This window comes from Tachysurus vachellii, chromosome 7 (assembly GCF_030014155.1).
Source record: "Tachysurus vachellii isolate PV-2020 chromosome 7, HZAU_Pvac_v1, whole genome shotgun sequence".
NCBI classification, from domain to species: domain Eukaryota; kingdom Metazoa; phylum Chordata; class Actinopteri; order Siluriformes; family Bagridae; genus Tachysurus; species Tachysurus vachellii.
The window spans coordinates 27,253,708-27,272,025 of record NC_083466.1 but is presented as its reverse complement, the minus strand read 5'-3'; the positions used below and the strand labels follow the sequence as shown (position 1 = coordinate 27,272,025).

The following is an 18,318-nucleotide window of genomic DNA, read 5'->3' as shown; positions in this document are numbered from 1 at the left end:
GATTTCTGCTAAGAAGAAGAATTCCTCACATTCGGGTCCGTGAGCTGCTTATAGAGCTGTTGTTTTAGGTTCAAACCCAGGACAGAGAATGTGATTTAAAGGTAGAGGAGGAAGGAAAAGGTGGGACTTGACATTTTGTTGTTTTTGTAGGTTTTTATATTTCCGACACATTCCTGCGGCCAGTTTCCCGCATGCTAACTGGAATTTGGTGTTAAATGTTTGTGCTCTGGATTCAGTAAGCAGATGCTGTTAGTTTGCAGCTAATTTCAGCATCCTTTACTTTTGGATGCGTTCACTCTTTATCTTATCTCTTAACAGCCAGGAAGTTAGTTAACTGATGAAGCACAGGGAGGTGAGTTGAGATTCTCTAGGAAACCCTGTCGTGATTAGCAGAGTTATAGGGAAGATGATACAGATTGCATGTGTTCTTTGTTTATTACATGTTTGTTTTGTTGGCTAGCCATGTTGTGGCCTCGGTGGCTTTTAGCTGCCCTCAGTGATTACCTGATTATAAGTAGACCGTGTTTCAGCCGCTGATGTGGTCAGAGAGGAGTAACCACATGGCGGAAATGCTGGGGTAATTACACTCGTCCGCAGACACACACACACACAGCAGGACAAACAGATGAGGCAGTTCTTTTTTAATCATCAAATCATTTTATATTTGTTGAAAATTGTTTCTTTTTTATCCCTTTATTTAAACATAATTTCATTTAATTTCATTCATTTTCTGATTTTATTCATTAAAAAACATGCAGCTATGAAAGAAATCTAGATATTAAGTTGGTCAAGTTGGCTGAAGTTTTCTCATATCACAAGACTACGAGGTCCAAAAATTTCCTCCTGTTTTTATCGTGTCCACGTTGATCATTAAACGTCTTTGTTATGTCTCACTCTACAGTGGTGTTAATATGAAGCTCAGATCAAAGTAGACTGTTTCATAATTATTGCTGCTTTTCCCTAGAATAATAGGGGCATAGAAAAGTAAACAATAGATTTTTTTTTTTCACAGATGTTTGTACTGAGTAAATGGTGATATCAAACCCATTTCTGCTCTAGGAGATGCCCCAAGCAATCACTAAAATTATCTGTAAGGTTATCTTATACATAGTCATGTTTACTTCTGACTCATTTTAAATCAGACTTTCCGAGATTAAAATCATTCATTTACGCTCATTGAAGCCCATTTCCATTCCACCGGATGTTCTTGCTGTAGAAACTTCAAAATGGCTGCATGTATTTATTTTATTGAGTCCACCATGAGCTGTGTGTGGCTTTTTTTAAAGGCTGCACATGTTTCCCCACAGGTTTAAACACTGCTAATCAGCTTTGTAGGCTGCTGTGCTGAGTATGCTTGAGTTCACACCACACAGCTGAAGCAGATTACTATTACTAAACCTGGTCAAGTATGCTCATCAGAGGAAATACACTCACACTGATTATTAATAACCTCCAGCTGACAACGACCGGATATCTGTCTCACCTGAAAGCTTTTATACGCAACATAACTTCCTCAGACCATATCACGTTCTTTATACAACATCAACCAGGCACATGGGGGCTCACCATCATCAATAAACAAGTTTTGGACAATTTTTGAATTTATTGTGAATGGGGTACATCGCAAGACTCACACACACACACACACACACACACACACACACACACACACACATTTTATTTTATTTTTAGCCGCAAGAAAACCGTAAAACGAGTTGCTCCACCCACTGATAAGCATTATTACCATGGTAACCAGTAGTAACGTAGGTACGCCTCGTGACGACTTCATCGTACAGGGATAAAAACTTGCGTGTGGATGTAATGCAGAATTCTTGCAAAGAATGCAGTTTAATTTACCTCAGGTTTCTCATTTGGACTCCATTCACACAGAGAGAAAAGCTAAGATCTGAGTCCAGAGTAATGTAACCCATGTTTATTTCAAGCAGCATTCAGAATTATATCCATCTGTGTGCAGGTAAAGCTGTGCCAGGGTGGTGCGATTTAGTCTCAATGTGAACCAGCGCCTGGTATTTACTGAAGTATTTCACACGTGTGTAGAAACCTAAACGTCACTGATTTTTAAGCTAAAAATTAGTGAAATTTGTCCTAAACATAAGCTATGTTTTGTACATAAAATAATTCAACACTGTTTACATGGAATGTCTTTTTTTGGTCAGTTTATTTGTTCGTTTGTTTATAAGAACTAATTTTTGTAAGGGTTATGCAATAGCTTTGAGAAGCTGCTGATTACAAATTTGTTTTTAAGCCTGAAGACAGGCAACGTGGCTGATAGAGAGAAAAAAAGGGATGTTTAGTGGGGTTTTTTTTTGTATTGTTTGGTTTTCTCAGTTATCTACTTTGGATCCTTATCAAAGTTCCCATCAGCATGTTTAACTTTTATAGCTTCAGACCAGCTGATTTACGATCTGCTCGTGATTTCGAAAGAGTGTTCAATTTCACAATAAACGCAGCCTGCCGTAAACACTCGGAGACTATTTAACGCTCCTGCGATCGTTTCCCACACTAATGACTCTGTAGACCGGTGCAGTGCTGATAGAAAACCAGCTGTGGGAACAGGGGTTAGAGTAAGACACTAAAAAGGGAGGGTTTATAATAAGTTCAAACTTAATGAAATTAATAAAAATGAGAACTACTTTCTGGATTTCTGTGTGTGCATATATTATTAGAAACTCTATGTTAACACTGTATAACACTGAGCATGGACCCTTCTTGTCAATCTGAACATATTATTTTTTAACCTGTTTCTTTAACAAGGTGTCTCCACTCACAGGGCTACTGCTTACCCAATGTTTGTTTCCTCCACAATATTCTATAGTAAATAAGTATAGAGTCAGTTAATGAAAATTTTGTATGAATTCATTTATTTTTATTTTACTTCTAAAATTTCATTTTTTACTCTATTATAAGTTTGACTTTATTTTTGAAACCTATTGTGTTCGATCGTCTGCGGTTTATTTGAATTGAATTTTAATTTGTAAATTGGCCAGTAAGTGTGTATTTTCATATATAACCTAGCAGATATGGTAAACCTCAGGTAAATTATCTCCAGGTAATTAACTTAGCAATTATCTCCTCTGTTTCATTAGCTGGTCTGCCGTTCCTGATCATCGAATCCAGCGCCGTGCGGCCGTACCACCGTGGCTTCTACTGTGGCGATGACTCTATAAACTACCCAGCCAAAGATGGAGAGACCATCAGTGATGGGGTTTTATCAGCTGTGGGCACGCTCATCGTCATCCTCTCGGTACGTTTATTGGGTGTGAGGGAGGGTTCCCATACCAGGATAGGCTTTGTATCCACCAGTCCACATTTCTGTAAAGTAAATGTACTCATTCGGAGCATTTGTTTTATTCATAGCAACTTACAGCTGAACCAAATTAATTTTAATTAAATGTTAATGAACCCTGAGGAAGTTGGTGATCTGAATATTGAGTGATAAACAAAGGTACTTTACCCTAAAGGTCTCAGGAATGTTGTTGAATGCTGCTTAAGATAGAAAACATCCTTAAATACACTAAATAATAACAACAGAGATAGATAGATAGATAGATAGATAGATAGATAGATAGATAGAAACCTTCAGCAGTCCCTCAGTGTTTTGTTTTTTTTTTGTTTTTTTTTTGGATTCTTCTTTCTCGAAACTGTCCTGTTTTTCTGAAAAGACATTTTCATTTCCTAGAACAGAGTGAGTGCATTGCGGTGGACGGTAAGTTGACTTGTCTCAGGAATTTCCAGACGGCACAGAGCCAGGCTCGTATAGTCCAGGTGTTTCCTTGGAATAGGTCTGATGGAGGATTGTGTTACAGCCTTCGTCAAAAAGAAACTGATCCCAGACCAGCGCTAGTACTCTGAGAGGCCCCAGACGTCAGACTGGAAACCAAACAGCATACCATCAGCGTGAGATTCAGCAGCTAGCTCAGCGATTCTCTTTATTAAAACCAGCCACATCCCCCTATTCTCCCTCGCACAGGCTTCTCAGCTTAGCAGAGACTCAACCGGGGGGGAGGGAGAGACGAGCCGAGCTAAGACATATGGTTTGAATTATATATATAAGTGAAGAAAATGATGTTTTCATCTTTGGTAACACAAATGTCTAAAATTCCAGATATACTTATGGAGATTAATGTTAGCAAAACACACAGCATAATTACAGCTCAGGAATAGGGTCAAAAAGATGTTCGCTGTCGGTTTTATTGTTTTAATAATTACAGCTGAGGAAAAAGTGCGGTTTCTACCGTTTGTTTTGCCTGTTTTGCTGTTTTTATTAAGTCCGCTCAAGCAGTGTGTTTCTGCCAGATTTCTTCCCTTTATTTTACCTCAGTTTAAATACAGAATGTTTAAATGCTGAATATTTTGTACAAAGTGCCTTTTTACATTAGGCCTCATTTATTAAGCTTCACTTTATCAGGCTGGATACGAATGGATTCTGCCTGAAATCTTGAATATGTACAAGCAAAAATTTAAAATGGGGGGGGAAAAACATTTGTATTCAACACGTGCTCCTGAGCGGTGGCTTAGTGGTTAGCACGTTCGCCTCACACCTCCAGGGTTGGGGGTTCGATTCCCGCCTCCTCCTTGTGTGTGTGGAGTTTGCATGTTCTCCCCGTGCCTCGGGGGTTTCCTCCAGGTACTCCGGTTTCCTCCCCTGGTCCAAAGACATGCATGGTAGGTTGATTGGCATCTCTGGAAAATTGTCCCTAGTGTGTGAGTGTGTGAGAGAATGAGTGTGTGTGTGCCTTGCGATGGGTTGGCACTCCGTCCAGGGTGTATCCTGCCTTGATGTCCGATGACACCTGAGATAGGCACAGGCTCCCTGTGACCCGAGGTAGTTTGGATAAGCGGTAGAAGATGAATGAATGACGTGCTCCTGAGTGTGTGTAAATGTACACAAAATAACACTGTTGAATGTAAAGCTTCAAAGGAGTTACTGCATTTTAATATTTAAATGATGCTGTCAAGTATAAAATTAATCATTTATTTCCATTTGCCTACACCGAAATAAATGAAGGCTATAAATTCACACGTATCACAGTATAATAGATAATTGTTTTCCCAAAGGATGTAATCTCGGTTATACCTCAGTTCAGTTCTGAATTATTTCTGTGATTGTACAAGTTTTCCGTGACTGGATTTCTTGCTAGCTTTACATTTTAAATAGTTCTTCATTTTCTCTGTGCAGTTGAGTAGTCATTTAGGCTTTCCATTCTGTAAGCATTTCCTTTTATGGACTTTGCCGGTGCATATTTAATTTCTGTGACCAAAAATTCTCCAGCAGGTCCTGGAGTATTGAAATTGTACATAGCCTATAGGTTCACTGAGCAGTTAAACATGAAATGTAACCCTTTTACCCCCTTCACTTTGACATTCCCCCACATGTAGATCACGATAGGTGAGAGCTATCGGATCCACTTCCTCCATGAGGGTTCCAACGCGTTCGTGAGGAACCCCTACCTCTCAGCCCTCTACAAACAGGTCGGGGTTTTCCTCTTCGGCTGTGCCATCAGCCAGTCCTTCACCGACATTGCCAAGGTGTCAGTGGGTCGTCTACGTCCTCACTTTCTGGATGTGTGCAAGCCGGATTTCTCCAGGATTAACTGCTCGATGGGATACATCACCGAGTACCTGTGCACCGGAGACGACAGCAGGGTTCAAGAGGCCAGGTATGTTCATGTGCTTCTCGTATATTTGGTTCACTTTTCAGTTAGGTATATTAAAATTAACACAATAAATTACACCCGATAAATCTATGCTGAATTTGTATCAGAGTTTACAGTATATCCAGGTTTGTCTAACAAAACCTGTCTTTCTTTTCTTTTTGCAATTTTGACTCCAGCAAAAAGCACATAACTGTAAATGTAAACATGCTGCATTATTGTCTTTCTAGTAACCAGCATGTCTTGTCACTGTATTTGCAATTACATAAGGATATTAGCATGTTGAGCTGTATTAGCTGTATTATCTAGGCTAATGCCTTTAAGCAAACTGATGGATGTGCAAAAGTGCAGCTGTTAGCATTATTAGATCTAATGCTCTCTCAGAGAGACAAAATAGATATTGTACCATGTTTGTCTCTGTCTCTTTACATGCTGACTACTATACGCCCTACTATACTATATATGTCCACAATACGCCTTTTCTGTTCATCCATATTTCGGTCTTGACAAAGCTCTCTCTCTCTCTCCTCCCCCCCACAGGAAGTCCTTTTTCTCAGGCCATGCCTCTTTCTCCATGTACACCATGCTTTATTTAGCTGTAAGTATCACAAATTTGAATTGTTACAGTTATGTTAACAGAAAACAAAAAACTTTTAACTTTAGAAAATGTGGTGGTGGTGGTCTTGTTGTTGTGTGTACTAACTCCATTCCAATGTCCGTTTGTGTAGCTCTACCTGCAGTCGAGGTTTACCTGGGAAGGAGCGAGGCTGCTACGACCTCTGGTGCAGTTCACGCTCCTCATGATGGCCTTCTACACTGGTTTATCGCGAGTTTCTGACCACAAGCACCATCCCACTGATGTGCTGGCTGGTTTTGTGCAAGGAGCCCTGGTGGCCTACTGCGTTGTAAGGACACACACTCACGTTCTCAAAACAGTCTTACTTATTAATGTTGTGAAGACTTTCTTTTGGCAAAAATTAGTAATTAAGAACTAATACTTAAATCTAATCTTAAACTTAACCTCAATAACAACAGAAACATTTCTTCTTCTTCTTCTTCTTCTTCTTGCTGTTATTATTATTATTATTATTATTATTATTATTATTATTATTTAAAAAATAAAAGCTAGAGTATTGTAAAAAATATGAAGATACAAAAATACTAAAGAAAATTGGTCAAAAAGATGTAGTTATTTTTACTTGATTCTTTAAAGTGCAGATGTGTGAAATTATCATGTTTATATTTTGTGTAAAAAATTTTGCTTGAAGAATCAGTGTTGTTTAGAACAGTCCAAGCTCTAGTAGTATGTGTCACATGGTTATGGGTTCGAACATTCTGCGTCAAGAAGCTCATCTTCATTCTCTCTATGTTGGTCTTCAGGCAGCGGAAGCTCTTTCATGACCGCCACAGAGAGAATGTAAAGCTTTGGTCCAGCATTAGCTGTAAATCTTTTCTCTTCCTCTGTGTAGCTATAATAATAAAAATGTGTTCTTTATTTTTTTTTTCTCCCAGGCTTTCTATGTGTCTGACCTCTTCAGGTCAAAGGACAGAGGCTCTTCACTTCCACCAACCCCTATAAAGAAAGAGCTTCTCCCCACCGTGGAACGAAACAACCACCTCACTTTAGCATGACTCTAACAGCCGGGGATATGCAGAGGTGTCCGGGAGTCCACACGGACTGGACTGGTCACTGAGCTAGAGGTGGCTTCACTCCCCAGCACACTGGCCTACACTGGACTGATGTAAACCACATGTGAATATTAACGTGCCAAAAATCGGCTGCATGTTAAAAAAAAATGTAAACGCTAACTGTTAAAGCTGAGAAACCATTCCAGAGCTGCAACACTAAGAAGAAGGAGCTACTTGTTTATCTCTTCAATCTTGAATGGAAACTCAAACCGAAAGGAAAAGCTATTTCTGAGAAGACATGGTTATTTAACCTGAAACAAATTCCTAGCCCAGGGGAAGGATATTATTTTTATCGACTCGCTACATGGTGGACTGTGAATAAGATTTGTGAATGTAGCACACTATTCAAACCTCATGTCTAACTACACTTGAATGTTCAGTAAATTAGAAAATACCTTGATCTGGTACTTATAAGCCCTGAACCGCATGTTGTTGAAAATAATCGAGACGTTATGTAGATATCGTGACGTATCTTGATATTTGTTAAAGCTATTGTTATTATTTAATTATTTCAAGATATACTGACTGGACAATTTATAAGAAAGCCCATATTTAATCAAGGGACCATGAGGCAGCATCTTAAGCCCTATTCGGACGGGATTAGTTTTACGCGGGGACGTGGGGGTAAAGTAATTATTACCAGAGCTTCTCGGTGATTTTAGTCCCGTCCAAATGTGCCATCCCTGTAATCATTACGGACAATGTCAGTAAAGATTACAGCGACTTTTACCTTCTGTAAAAAGGTCCGGAAAAATTACCTCAGGTAATACTAACCCCGTCCGAATAGACCCGCTGCAAATATGTACAGTAAAATTCCGTCATTTCCTGTTTGAAAGTAGTTTTTGGCGCGTTTTGCAAGCATGGAGGCGCCATGTTGTCTGTTTGCGCACGTGATAACAGGAAGCAACTGTGGTTACTGTGGTGCGTAAAGCGAGTTACCCCTCCCACTTCTGCTAGTTTTACTGAGATGTCTTGTCCCGTGCAAATTGGCCAATTAATATTACAGACGTCCTGAGGTAAAATTGCATTACTCCACGTCCCCATGTAAAACTAATCCCGTCCGAATAGGGCTTTAGATGTGTAAATTCATGTAAGTGTGAGTCAAACGCTTCTTTAGATCAAACTTGGGGTAAAAGTGAATTCAATGTGGTATATTGTTATTGCCAGACAAACTGGTTCATCTTTCAGAAACTGCTGATCTGCTGGAATTTTTACAGATAACTATCTCTCGACCCCACACTAGAGAATGGTGTGGAGAAGGAAAAAAAAACACTCAGTAAGCAGTTGTTCTGTGAGTGAACACAATTGTCTGACTGACAGGAAGGATACAATAACTTAAATAATCACTTATTACATCAGTCATGAACAGAAAAGCATCTCCTAAACGAACACACAGTGTTAGCCAGTTTTAGAATGGGGTTCCTAAGATTGCAATTATTTGCATTGTTTGCTCTTGAGACATTGGGCCAAGATGAAACAAATTAAGGGTAGTGGTTAAGACGTTGACCTTCTGTTCAGAAGGTCATGAGTTCAAATTTCAGGACCACCAAGATTCCACTTCCGGGCCCTTGAGCAAGACCCTTAACCTTCAACTGCTCAGCTGCATAAATGAGCATAAATATAATGAGCTATTAAGTTAGAAAATAATTTGCGGTTCAGGGCTTTCAGTGAGATTAGGTAATGGTACTGGATGGATTCATCAGACTGATACTGACCAGGATTATTTTGGTATCAGATAGGATTAGGCCGACTTTGTATTAGCTTATTGTCTGAAGCACATCATGTGAAGCATACCAGCTGCTTTTCAGAGCTTTGGTAATGAATATGAATATCAAGGGCTTGGGTTCAGATCTCTTTCATACTGGGTGTTTATCTCCATCACTGCCACGACCTTATCCACCATCACTATAACCATATCCACCACCACAACATCTGCAATAACTGCCACCACCACCACCACCATATTTGCCATATCTGCCCCAACACCATCACCACCAGTGCCTCTGTTTCTGAGTGTATTATTACTTTAACAGTGTTCGTCTGCCACTGAGGTGTGTGACGTGTCACATGAGCAGGGTTTCAATCTGCTGGTTTAAGATGAATCCCGAAACAAAGAAACACACTTCCTGTATTATTTTCCTTTAAAGCCAGTATTCTTTTACTCCATGTATGTACTGAATGATGTATATAAATCCATAAGTGTAAGAGACCACTATAAATGTGTCTCAGTGAAACTTTTGTGGCTGGGAACCTACAATACTTTTTTTTTCTTTTTTTTTTTAAATGAAAATAAATCATTAAATCATTTTAAATGAAATATATTTTTATGTAATCAAAAAGACTGTGGAAACATGTTGTGATACCACTTGAATAAAAATGCATTAAGTAAAAATCTGATTTTTAAACTAATTAATTTACTGTTAAACATTAAATATTAAATGTTTAAATACTGAACAAAACACACTATCACTGTACTTTTTTAGTATAAAGGTATTTTTTAGATCTCTGCTCTTCTTTTGTGTCTTGTCCATGTAGAAACAGTGTCTCATGTCAAGTTTTTTGACAGAATTTAAAAATATTATATGACAACTCGGTCATAAGTGCCAGAAGGTTGTACAATCCAGACTGTACTGCTCCTGAAGCCACTGCTTTTGTGGTACAAACTTTTTACATTTTTTTTTTAATTAAACCCACACAAACACTTCTGTATAATCATAACGTTGAAGTATAATCATAAGTTTGTCCAAGGTTATCAATCCTTGTGGTTTTCCTTTGCCTTTGGACTCAGTACTCATAATCATTATATTATTTTTGAGGCATTTTATGTAAAGAAGTTTGGTGCACTTATGCTAGTGTTTTTAAATTGTTTTTGTATTTTTGACATTTTTTGAAAACACTCCATAGAATTCTTCCAGTAATATCTAAATAGCAAAGAAACAAAATAGTAACAAAAGGATAAAAATCCTAATCCTAATCCTAAACAGTTAAATATTAGAAGAAGGATGTCTGGTCTTATTTAAATCTGTCCAGATTATGTGAAACTGCGTCCACTGGAGCATCAAATTCTTAGAGTGAATTGATCATCTGCTCTTGTAGGGCATTTGTTATGCTTTCCTGCTCGCCACGGTTGTAAAGAGGGTTTGATTTTACTACATCCTTCCTGCCAGTTCAAACCAAATCAAGCCATGTTTCACTGATATCTCTCTCTCTCTCTCTCTCTCTCTCTCTCTCTCTCTCTCTCTCTCTCTCTCTCTCTCTCTCTCTCTCTCTATCTATCTCTATTATCTATCTATCTCTCTCTCTCTCTCTCTCTCTCTCTCTCTCTCTATCTCTCTCTCTCTCTCTATCTCTCGCTTCAACAGTGCAGTTTCTCCTAAGGAATAAGGAACGATTTGGATGTTTTTTGTTTGTCTTTTTTGTATAAAAAATGGTTTTGTGTGAAATTCCCAGTAGATAAACAGTTTCTAACCAGCACATCTGACATAAACAACTGTACAGCAGTCAGAAAATGCAATGATAATTGCAGGAACGTGCAGGTGTAAAGGTGTAGGTGTTCCTAATAAAGTGAAGGGTGACTTAGACTTTGGTATTGGTATTTTTTCTTAAAGTAGAGCTCTAGACCTACAAATCATTCTCATTATGCACTTCAGACACCCACCGGAGAAAAACAGTTCTTTTTTGGGCCATTTTGGTCACTTGTTTGATGCAGTAGACAGGAATTCTAAAAGGAAGTGGTTTTCTCCGGAAAATCGCAGTCTGATTCGAAGTGCTTTTTACTCGTGTGGTATTTTAACTGGCCCCAGACCATGGAATGCCCTTCATGTGGCAAACTCACATCTCACTTTCTCATACATCCAACCATCCTTAATATACCCCCCTCCTCAACAAACCAACCCCCCACTAACCCCCAAACACTGGACATGGGGGCTCGAGAATCAACCCTGCATTCTTTCACACTCTGTTTCTTTAGTTTTTTGGACTTCCTCAGAGTTCAAAGACATAACAAAATGTTTATCTTGTGCATCTATGAATCACTGTTTGTGAGAAATTTTTGTACTCAGCTCTTCAGTCAGCCTGCTCTTCATTTAGTTTTGTTTTTCCCCTTTAATACTCATGCTTGTTAAATTTCCTACAGATGCTACAGCTTGATTTGCATTACTGAGAAACAAGCAGACAAAACACTGACATGGAAAAGTGTTTACCAAACATGTCTGGGTTTTAACCAGAGCGACGTTACACATACGTTCCTTGCTAACCACAATAAATGATTTTGGTGTAACATTCCAGATTTCAAGGCTTGTCGAATGAATAAAGGCTGAGAAGAAAAGACTCAAAAATTGACTCTTAAACTCTAGACTCAATGCCAGAAACAGCATTATGATGCTTAGAATCATTGTCTTGAGTTTCTACACTAAAATCTATAGTATTCCTGTAGAAATAAAAGTACAGGAATGTAGACAAAAACATCTCCTTCTCTATCATAACACTGGGTCTGTGCAAGGAAATCATACTGCAGACCCACACCCAGAGAAACAGTAAATCCATACTCCTCCGACGCTCCTCGTTTTCTGTTTTGCTTCTTCTGTTTTGCTTCCAGTGAGGAATTTGCACAAATGACCTCCACATGTTACAGAGAAGCTCCCAGGGGACGCAGACCAGCAGCGAAATATTGCTGACTGGACACAAAAACAAGCCCCATCATAGGGCGACCCTTCTGTCATCGGGACAATTCAAACCATGTGTCGGGAAATGCGGTTTGAGATGAAAGGGGCAAAATATTTTGATATATGCTTAGAAACCAGATCAGAAATCGGCCTTTGGGGTTCCTGTGTAGTGCAGAATAACAAAGCTGACAAAACTCATGCTTAAACTCAATCATGCAATCGGCCTGAATGTTTTAGTAAAGTTGTATGGAAGATCTGGTCAGAAACTTAGCCAAAGGTTTTACAAATGTTTTGCCAATTTCGAGTAAAAAGATTAATACAATGGATATAAATCGTTTTACAACCCTGAAAATTGCAAGTTTTTGTTATGTAAAAAAAAAAATGAAACGAAGATAAAATCGTCAGAATTTTTTTTTACCCATAATGTGAGATGACAACGTATAAAAATGTGACAAGGAAAAACAATCAGAAACACTTCAGTAATTTTTTTTAATATGTGTATAATATACATCTCTCATTCAACATACTGTAGTCCATACAGTAGTCTGTGGAAATTTCTGTACACTTGAAGGGATCCCTGAATGCAGAAAGCTTAAGAACTCTTGTCCTAATTAATGCAGAGTATTGCAATAGACAATGGACTCATGATACCTGTTCAGATCCTGCTCTCCAAGCTGATGTCTGTGCGGACATTCACATTGTTTCCTTCTGTCCATGTAAACTTCTCCTCAGTTCTCCTGCTGAGAAACAATCTAATATGTGGACTGGTGACTCTAAATTGGCACTTAATAAATAAATAACTATGTCAAAGCATGTTAAAGTATCCTGCTCTGGACCAGTGTCACATTTCGAGTGACTTCCTTCCTTGTGCCCAATGATTCTGGGACAGGTTCCAGATCCAGCACCACCCTTAACCAGAATAAAATGAATTCCTGAAGAAATTAATGGCTTAATTGTTTATTTAATAAAAACAAAACTGAAAAACAAATGACTTAATGCCCCTCACATACAACAAAACAGATGCTTGTTTCTCCAAGCTTCAATTTCTAGCTTTGTCCCAATGGACTGGGTGGATAAGCCCATTCCATTTGTACCAAAATTTCAGCAAATCACTATGTCTGATTCATTACACTCTTCTGGAGTAAAAGACTCCCCACTCACAGCTTTGACCTTGTCTGCTGGCCAAGAATGTCCCAGTCTGGCAGCATTATGAATGAAGTGTGACAGAAGTAAAGCCTGAAGACTTCCAGTTCTTGACTGCCAGAATGTGTTGAAAAATACCCATGAAAACATGATCATGGCCTGTTCAGTTTAAAGCTCTCTGGTAAACACTGTGTGACCTGATTGTAGGAAACTTCTTGGTAACTATTGCAGTCCTTTCCTAGATTTGCAGCAGTGGAGATTAAACCTTGCAGCTAATCAGATCTCCATCTGTAATTATAGTCATAACTTCACTTCTATCCAGTCAAACATTTTTTGTAGCATTTAACCCACAAAGGGTCATAGGGGAATGTAGAGCATGGAGTCTCAAGTCACAAGGCAGTGGACACCCTGGACACCCTGGACATCCCAATCCCTTACAGGGCACAATCGCATACTACAGATAATTTAGAGATGGTAATCAGCCTAGAACACATGTCTTTCTACTGGTTGAGGAAACTAGAATACTTAGAGGAAACTCCTGATGCACAGAAAGAATGTGCACGTCTGGCAGTCTATATTTCACCCATCAGCTTTTGAAAACAAAACCAGCAAAGCCATGCTATATATCTTGCTCCAAACATATTCAATACAGTTTTAAGCAAAAATACAAAGATCCCTGGTTCATGTTTGAGTAACTGTCTGTTTATAAGTTTTAACTGTGTCTGAGTTGGTTTCCATCTGGGTCTCCTACAATTGTCCAAAAACAGAACTCTAAATACAACCCTAGGTGTGAATGGTGTTCCTGGTCACCAGCTCAAGATCACCAGACCACCAGCCTTGACCAGGATAACAAACAGTCTCTGAAAATGACTGAATACAGTAGTAATAAATTCATTCATTCATTTTCTACCGCTTATCTGAACTTCTCGGGTCACGGGGAGCCTGTGCCTATCTCAGGCGTCATCGGGCATCAAGGCAGGATACACCCTGGACGGAGTGCCAACCCATCACAGGACACACACACACTCTCATTCACTCACACAATCACACACTACGGACAATTTTCCAGAGATGCCAATCAACCTACCATGCATGTCTTTGGACCGGGGGAGGAAACCGGAGTACCCGGAGGAAATCCCCGAGGCACAGGGAGAACATGCAAACTCCACACACACAAGGCGGAGGCGGGAATCGAACCCCCAACCCTGGAGGTGTGAGGCGAACGTGCTAACCACTAAGCCACCGTGCCCCCATAGTAATAAATGTAACCTTTAAGTCAGATGCATTCAAATTCATTGCTCATTGTTCATGAGTTAATATTAATATATTAAGAAAACACACAGCAAACAGCTGTTCTTGATTTTATTCATGGAAGACTTATTATTAATAAGTCAGATAAACCACCACAGTGACTTCTATCAGTAACTACTAATTAGAAGGTTGTGAGTTTAAATCCCAGGACCACCAAGATGCCCCTGATGGTCCCTTGACAATCAATTGCTCAGTTGTATGCAATCAGTGTAAGTCACTCTGGAATAGGATATCTGGCAAATGCTGTAAAAGTAAGATTAATAATCTGGGGTGCATAACAAGAGTAAAATCTACGATGTAGACCTTGGGTCAAGATGTGTGGTAAATATGAGCTCAGCTCTCTGGGGAAGTAAGAGGAATGTCTTGTTTAATGACAACACTACAGCTTATTTATACAAGAACATGAATGTGGTCTGAATCACTTGACCTCCAAACTCCATGAGCCCCATGTTTACAAAACACAGTAACAGGGTCAGATCTGAAAAAGAGATTTAATGTTAGTCAGGAATATAAATGTGATTTAGACATGCAGAAAGGAGCTAGTGTTGGATCACATGCACTCTGAGAAACATTACATCAGACAAATCGATTATCACTCCTGAGGGAACGCTTTCCCTGCTACAGCATTTCTGACTCATCGTGTTTCACTGTCACATTATAAGACTAGAAAAGTATAAAAACTATTCGTGTTCAGGAATATGATATATTACAAGGTCTCGTCAATGCATAATGACCCACAGTCTTAAATGGATGATAAAATGATATGCCATTCTATCTTGTTTTTGTTCATTACACACTGAATTATATTTCCCATGTTTTTCTCAATCCCTTCTGATTATGTTGAATTCTGTTTATTTTTCATACACCCGGTTGTTCTGTTGTTGCACAGTTCCACAAAATTCCAAAATAATATCTGTTAAAAAAATTCACATGCCGTCTTTAATGTTAAAGTGGACTTTAATGTATTCCTTAAATATCTCCTGTAAACTGTAAGGATAGATAGATATGGACTTTATACGTTCTTTTATACAGAATATGTTTGTGTGCACATGTGTGGAGTTTCTATCTTCTCCCAGTGCTTCAGTGGTTTCTCCAATTTCTCCAGTTTCCTCCCCATCCAAAGACTTGTGTTGTGGGCTGAATGACACATCTAAATTTTCTGTAGTGTGTGAGTGTGTGTGCGATTGTGCCTTATGTTGAGTTGGCAGCCTGTCAAGTGTGTTCCTCATCTTGTTCCCCAAGTCCCATGATAGTCTCCAGGCTCCTGTGACCTTGTGTACGATGCAGCACTATGGAAAATGGATGGATCATTGAAATAACAATCAATAAACACTGAGCTACCCAGAGGTATGATCATAGACGAGATTGTACATAAACTGGGATTTGATTTACAGATTTGTTAAATCGGGGAAGAAACTAATAACAAGAAACAGAAACCAAAACAAATGCACATTGGGCTTGTTGCCATGGAAACTATGACAGGAATGAGGAATCCATGACCAGGATCATGTCAAATCATGGCATCTCAAAAGCTATGATTTAAGCCTTACACCGGTTCTGCTTTACTTAATATTTATGCTTATGAATGTAATATGAAAGCCCCGTGTTTGTGCCCTACAAATAAACTGTTACCAAATGAACAAAAAAAACCCCAAAGACTGAACCTGGAGAATGTATGTGAAGATGGAGAACATGAACCTGAACATGGTTCTTCATGCAGACTTTCATGCACATGGCCTAAAGTACAAACCTAAAGCATGGGCAAACATTCAAAAAAGTTCAACTCCCTGCTCTCCATTCCTACTGTCCCTATTTCCCTAGCAGAGGCTTACACTTGGATCCTTTCTACCAGTTTTCCTTAAAAAAATACATACAAACACAGACACAGAGCAGATTATATGCCTTATTCTCTCCTGACTAATATGTAGCTTTCATTCTACATCCATCAACATTTGTCATAGTGACCATGTTTTTCTAATATACACAAATTCTTATGTGGTGATGCAGTGCTTTTACAACACAGGCTTAATAAATCTATGTTTATTACTAATAAATCTACATTTCCTGTGTGCTAGCGTGGGTGACTTCATACTCGTGTTATTCGGTCCACGTCATGTTTTATTTATTTCCTAAAGTTGTGAGTCAGAAGCAGAATGCATAAAAAGCCTGTCCAGTGCGATATTTTATAATCCTCTCACTACATCATAACAACCTTCTCGACACACCTTTACTTCACGCCATCCCTCGGGGTCTCACAAACATAGCAGTAAATGTGCTAAGGAACTGACATGGTTTATAGTAAGCCGCACAACATTTATTACAGAATCCCTTCACGTGAAAAAAAAAGGGCCCAAAATGACTGTCCAGTCACACGTGTGGTTCAGATGTTGCCTTTTTAGTTAGGCTTTGACTGAGGAAATGGTGTTTTCAGCAGGGAGGGATTAAATAATGCTATAACATTATGGGATATGTATGTATACATTCAGGGTGGGAAGGTCTTGGGCAGTGCTTATGGGCCTACAGAGATCAGCTATTAATGCAGTGGTGAGCTGGAATTTGGGATGAGGTCACACTCCTGTGTAATGAGTATGATGATGAAGAGGTAATCACCTCAATTAAAACCCTATAACACCAACCTCACCAATATTCTGAGAGCGTTCTGAGACTTCAGCTCATCCTTATATATATATATATATATATATATATATATATATATATATATATATATATATATATATATATATATATATACCACTTAGCCGTTTAGGTTTAGTTGTATGTTTTTATCCTACAATAATAATAATAATAATAATATAATATACTATACTAATATTATATATACTTATATATAACTATACTACTACTACTAATAATAATAATAATAACAATAATAACTATATTACATTTTATTTTTTATAAATTTAATGTTGCTGAATGTTCATTCTCTCACCAGCCTTACTTTTTTACTCACTCTTCAATAAGACAAAGTCTTAGACAAATAATGCTGCTATTATTTTATAAAGAAACCAAAATCCTTCAACTGTCATGAAGACTGACTGCCTGACTGTGCTAAATGTATATCTAATAAACATCTACATAATAAAACCAAACATCACCATACACAGCTACCAGTAATGTGCAGCTGCTGTTATTAAAAAAAATAAATCAACACCACAATGTCTTTCGGATGTATTGTAATATACAGTAATGTTAAATAAAAAAACGTGATATAGAATATATTAGATTATTGTAACTTAACATGTCGTGTCACAAGGCAGGAAGTGAGCAGAAACAGAAATATTTTCATTTTAATAAATTGTTTAAATCAGTGCAAATGGCTTACTAGTAGTCTTTGGTCACTGAACTGAACAATGCTGCCATCTTGAGGACAATCAGACATATGTGTGTGCAGGCATGGTGTTAAAGTCGTGATCTATTTCACATGAATTAATTTGAGAATTTCGTGATTACACCGAAGACTGTTGTCAGAAAAAAAAAAAAAAAAAAAAAAAAAATTTTTTCCTATAAATTACTGATATTTACCATAAGCTTGTATTTGGCATTAATTTTTAAAAATTTTCTCTTAACATAAACAGTGAGTGTAGAGTGAATATCACATACTTCTGCAATGCAACACAAATGTGTCAATGCCTACAACATACACAAAAATAAGGTAGATGGAAGACTAGAAATGATACTGTAGTGAAAAAAAACAAAACAAACCAAAAAAAAAACAAAAAACCAGATGATGTGTATTTCCTTCAGATACAGCAAGATGCACATTAAGAACATGGAAAACTTCACCTGGTCACTCAACACCAGCTCCATCACCAAGA

General features: G+C 38.3%; 1 protein-coding gene across 1 annotated transcript in view; it reads left to right on the top strand.

The window, feature by feature from the left end:
• LOC132849085 (phospholipid phosphatase 3-like) overlaps positions 1-9,728 on the top strand; it is a 12,433-nt gene extending 2,705 nt beyond the window's left edge. Inside the window, exons 2-6 of the mRNA XM_060875281.1 lie at positions 3,108-3,265; positions 5,401-5,681; positions 6,216-6,273; positions 6,404-6,580; positions 7,188-9,728. Of these exons, the coding sequence (XP_060731264.1) occupies positions 3,108-3,265; positions 5,401-5,681; positions 6,216-6,273; positions 6,404-6,580; positions 7,188-7,307 (794 nt within the window). The 3' untranslated portion in view covers positions 7,308-9,728. The remainder of the gene's footprint in view (positions 1-3,107; positions 3,266-5,400; positions 5,682-6,215; positions 6,274-6,403; positions 6,581-7,187) is intronic.
• The last annotated feature ends 8,590 nt before the right edge of the window (positions 9,729-18,318 follow it).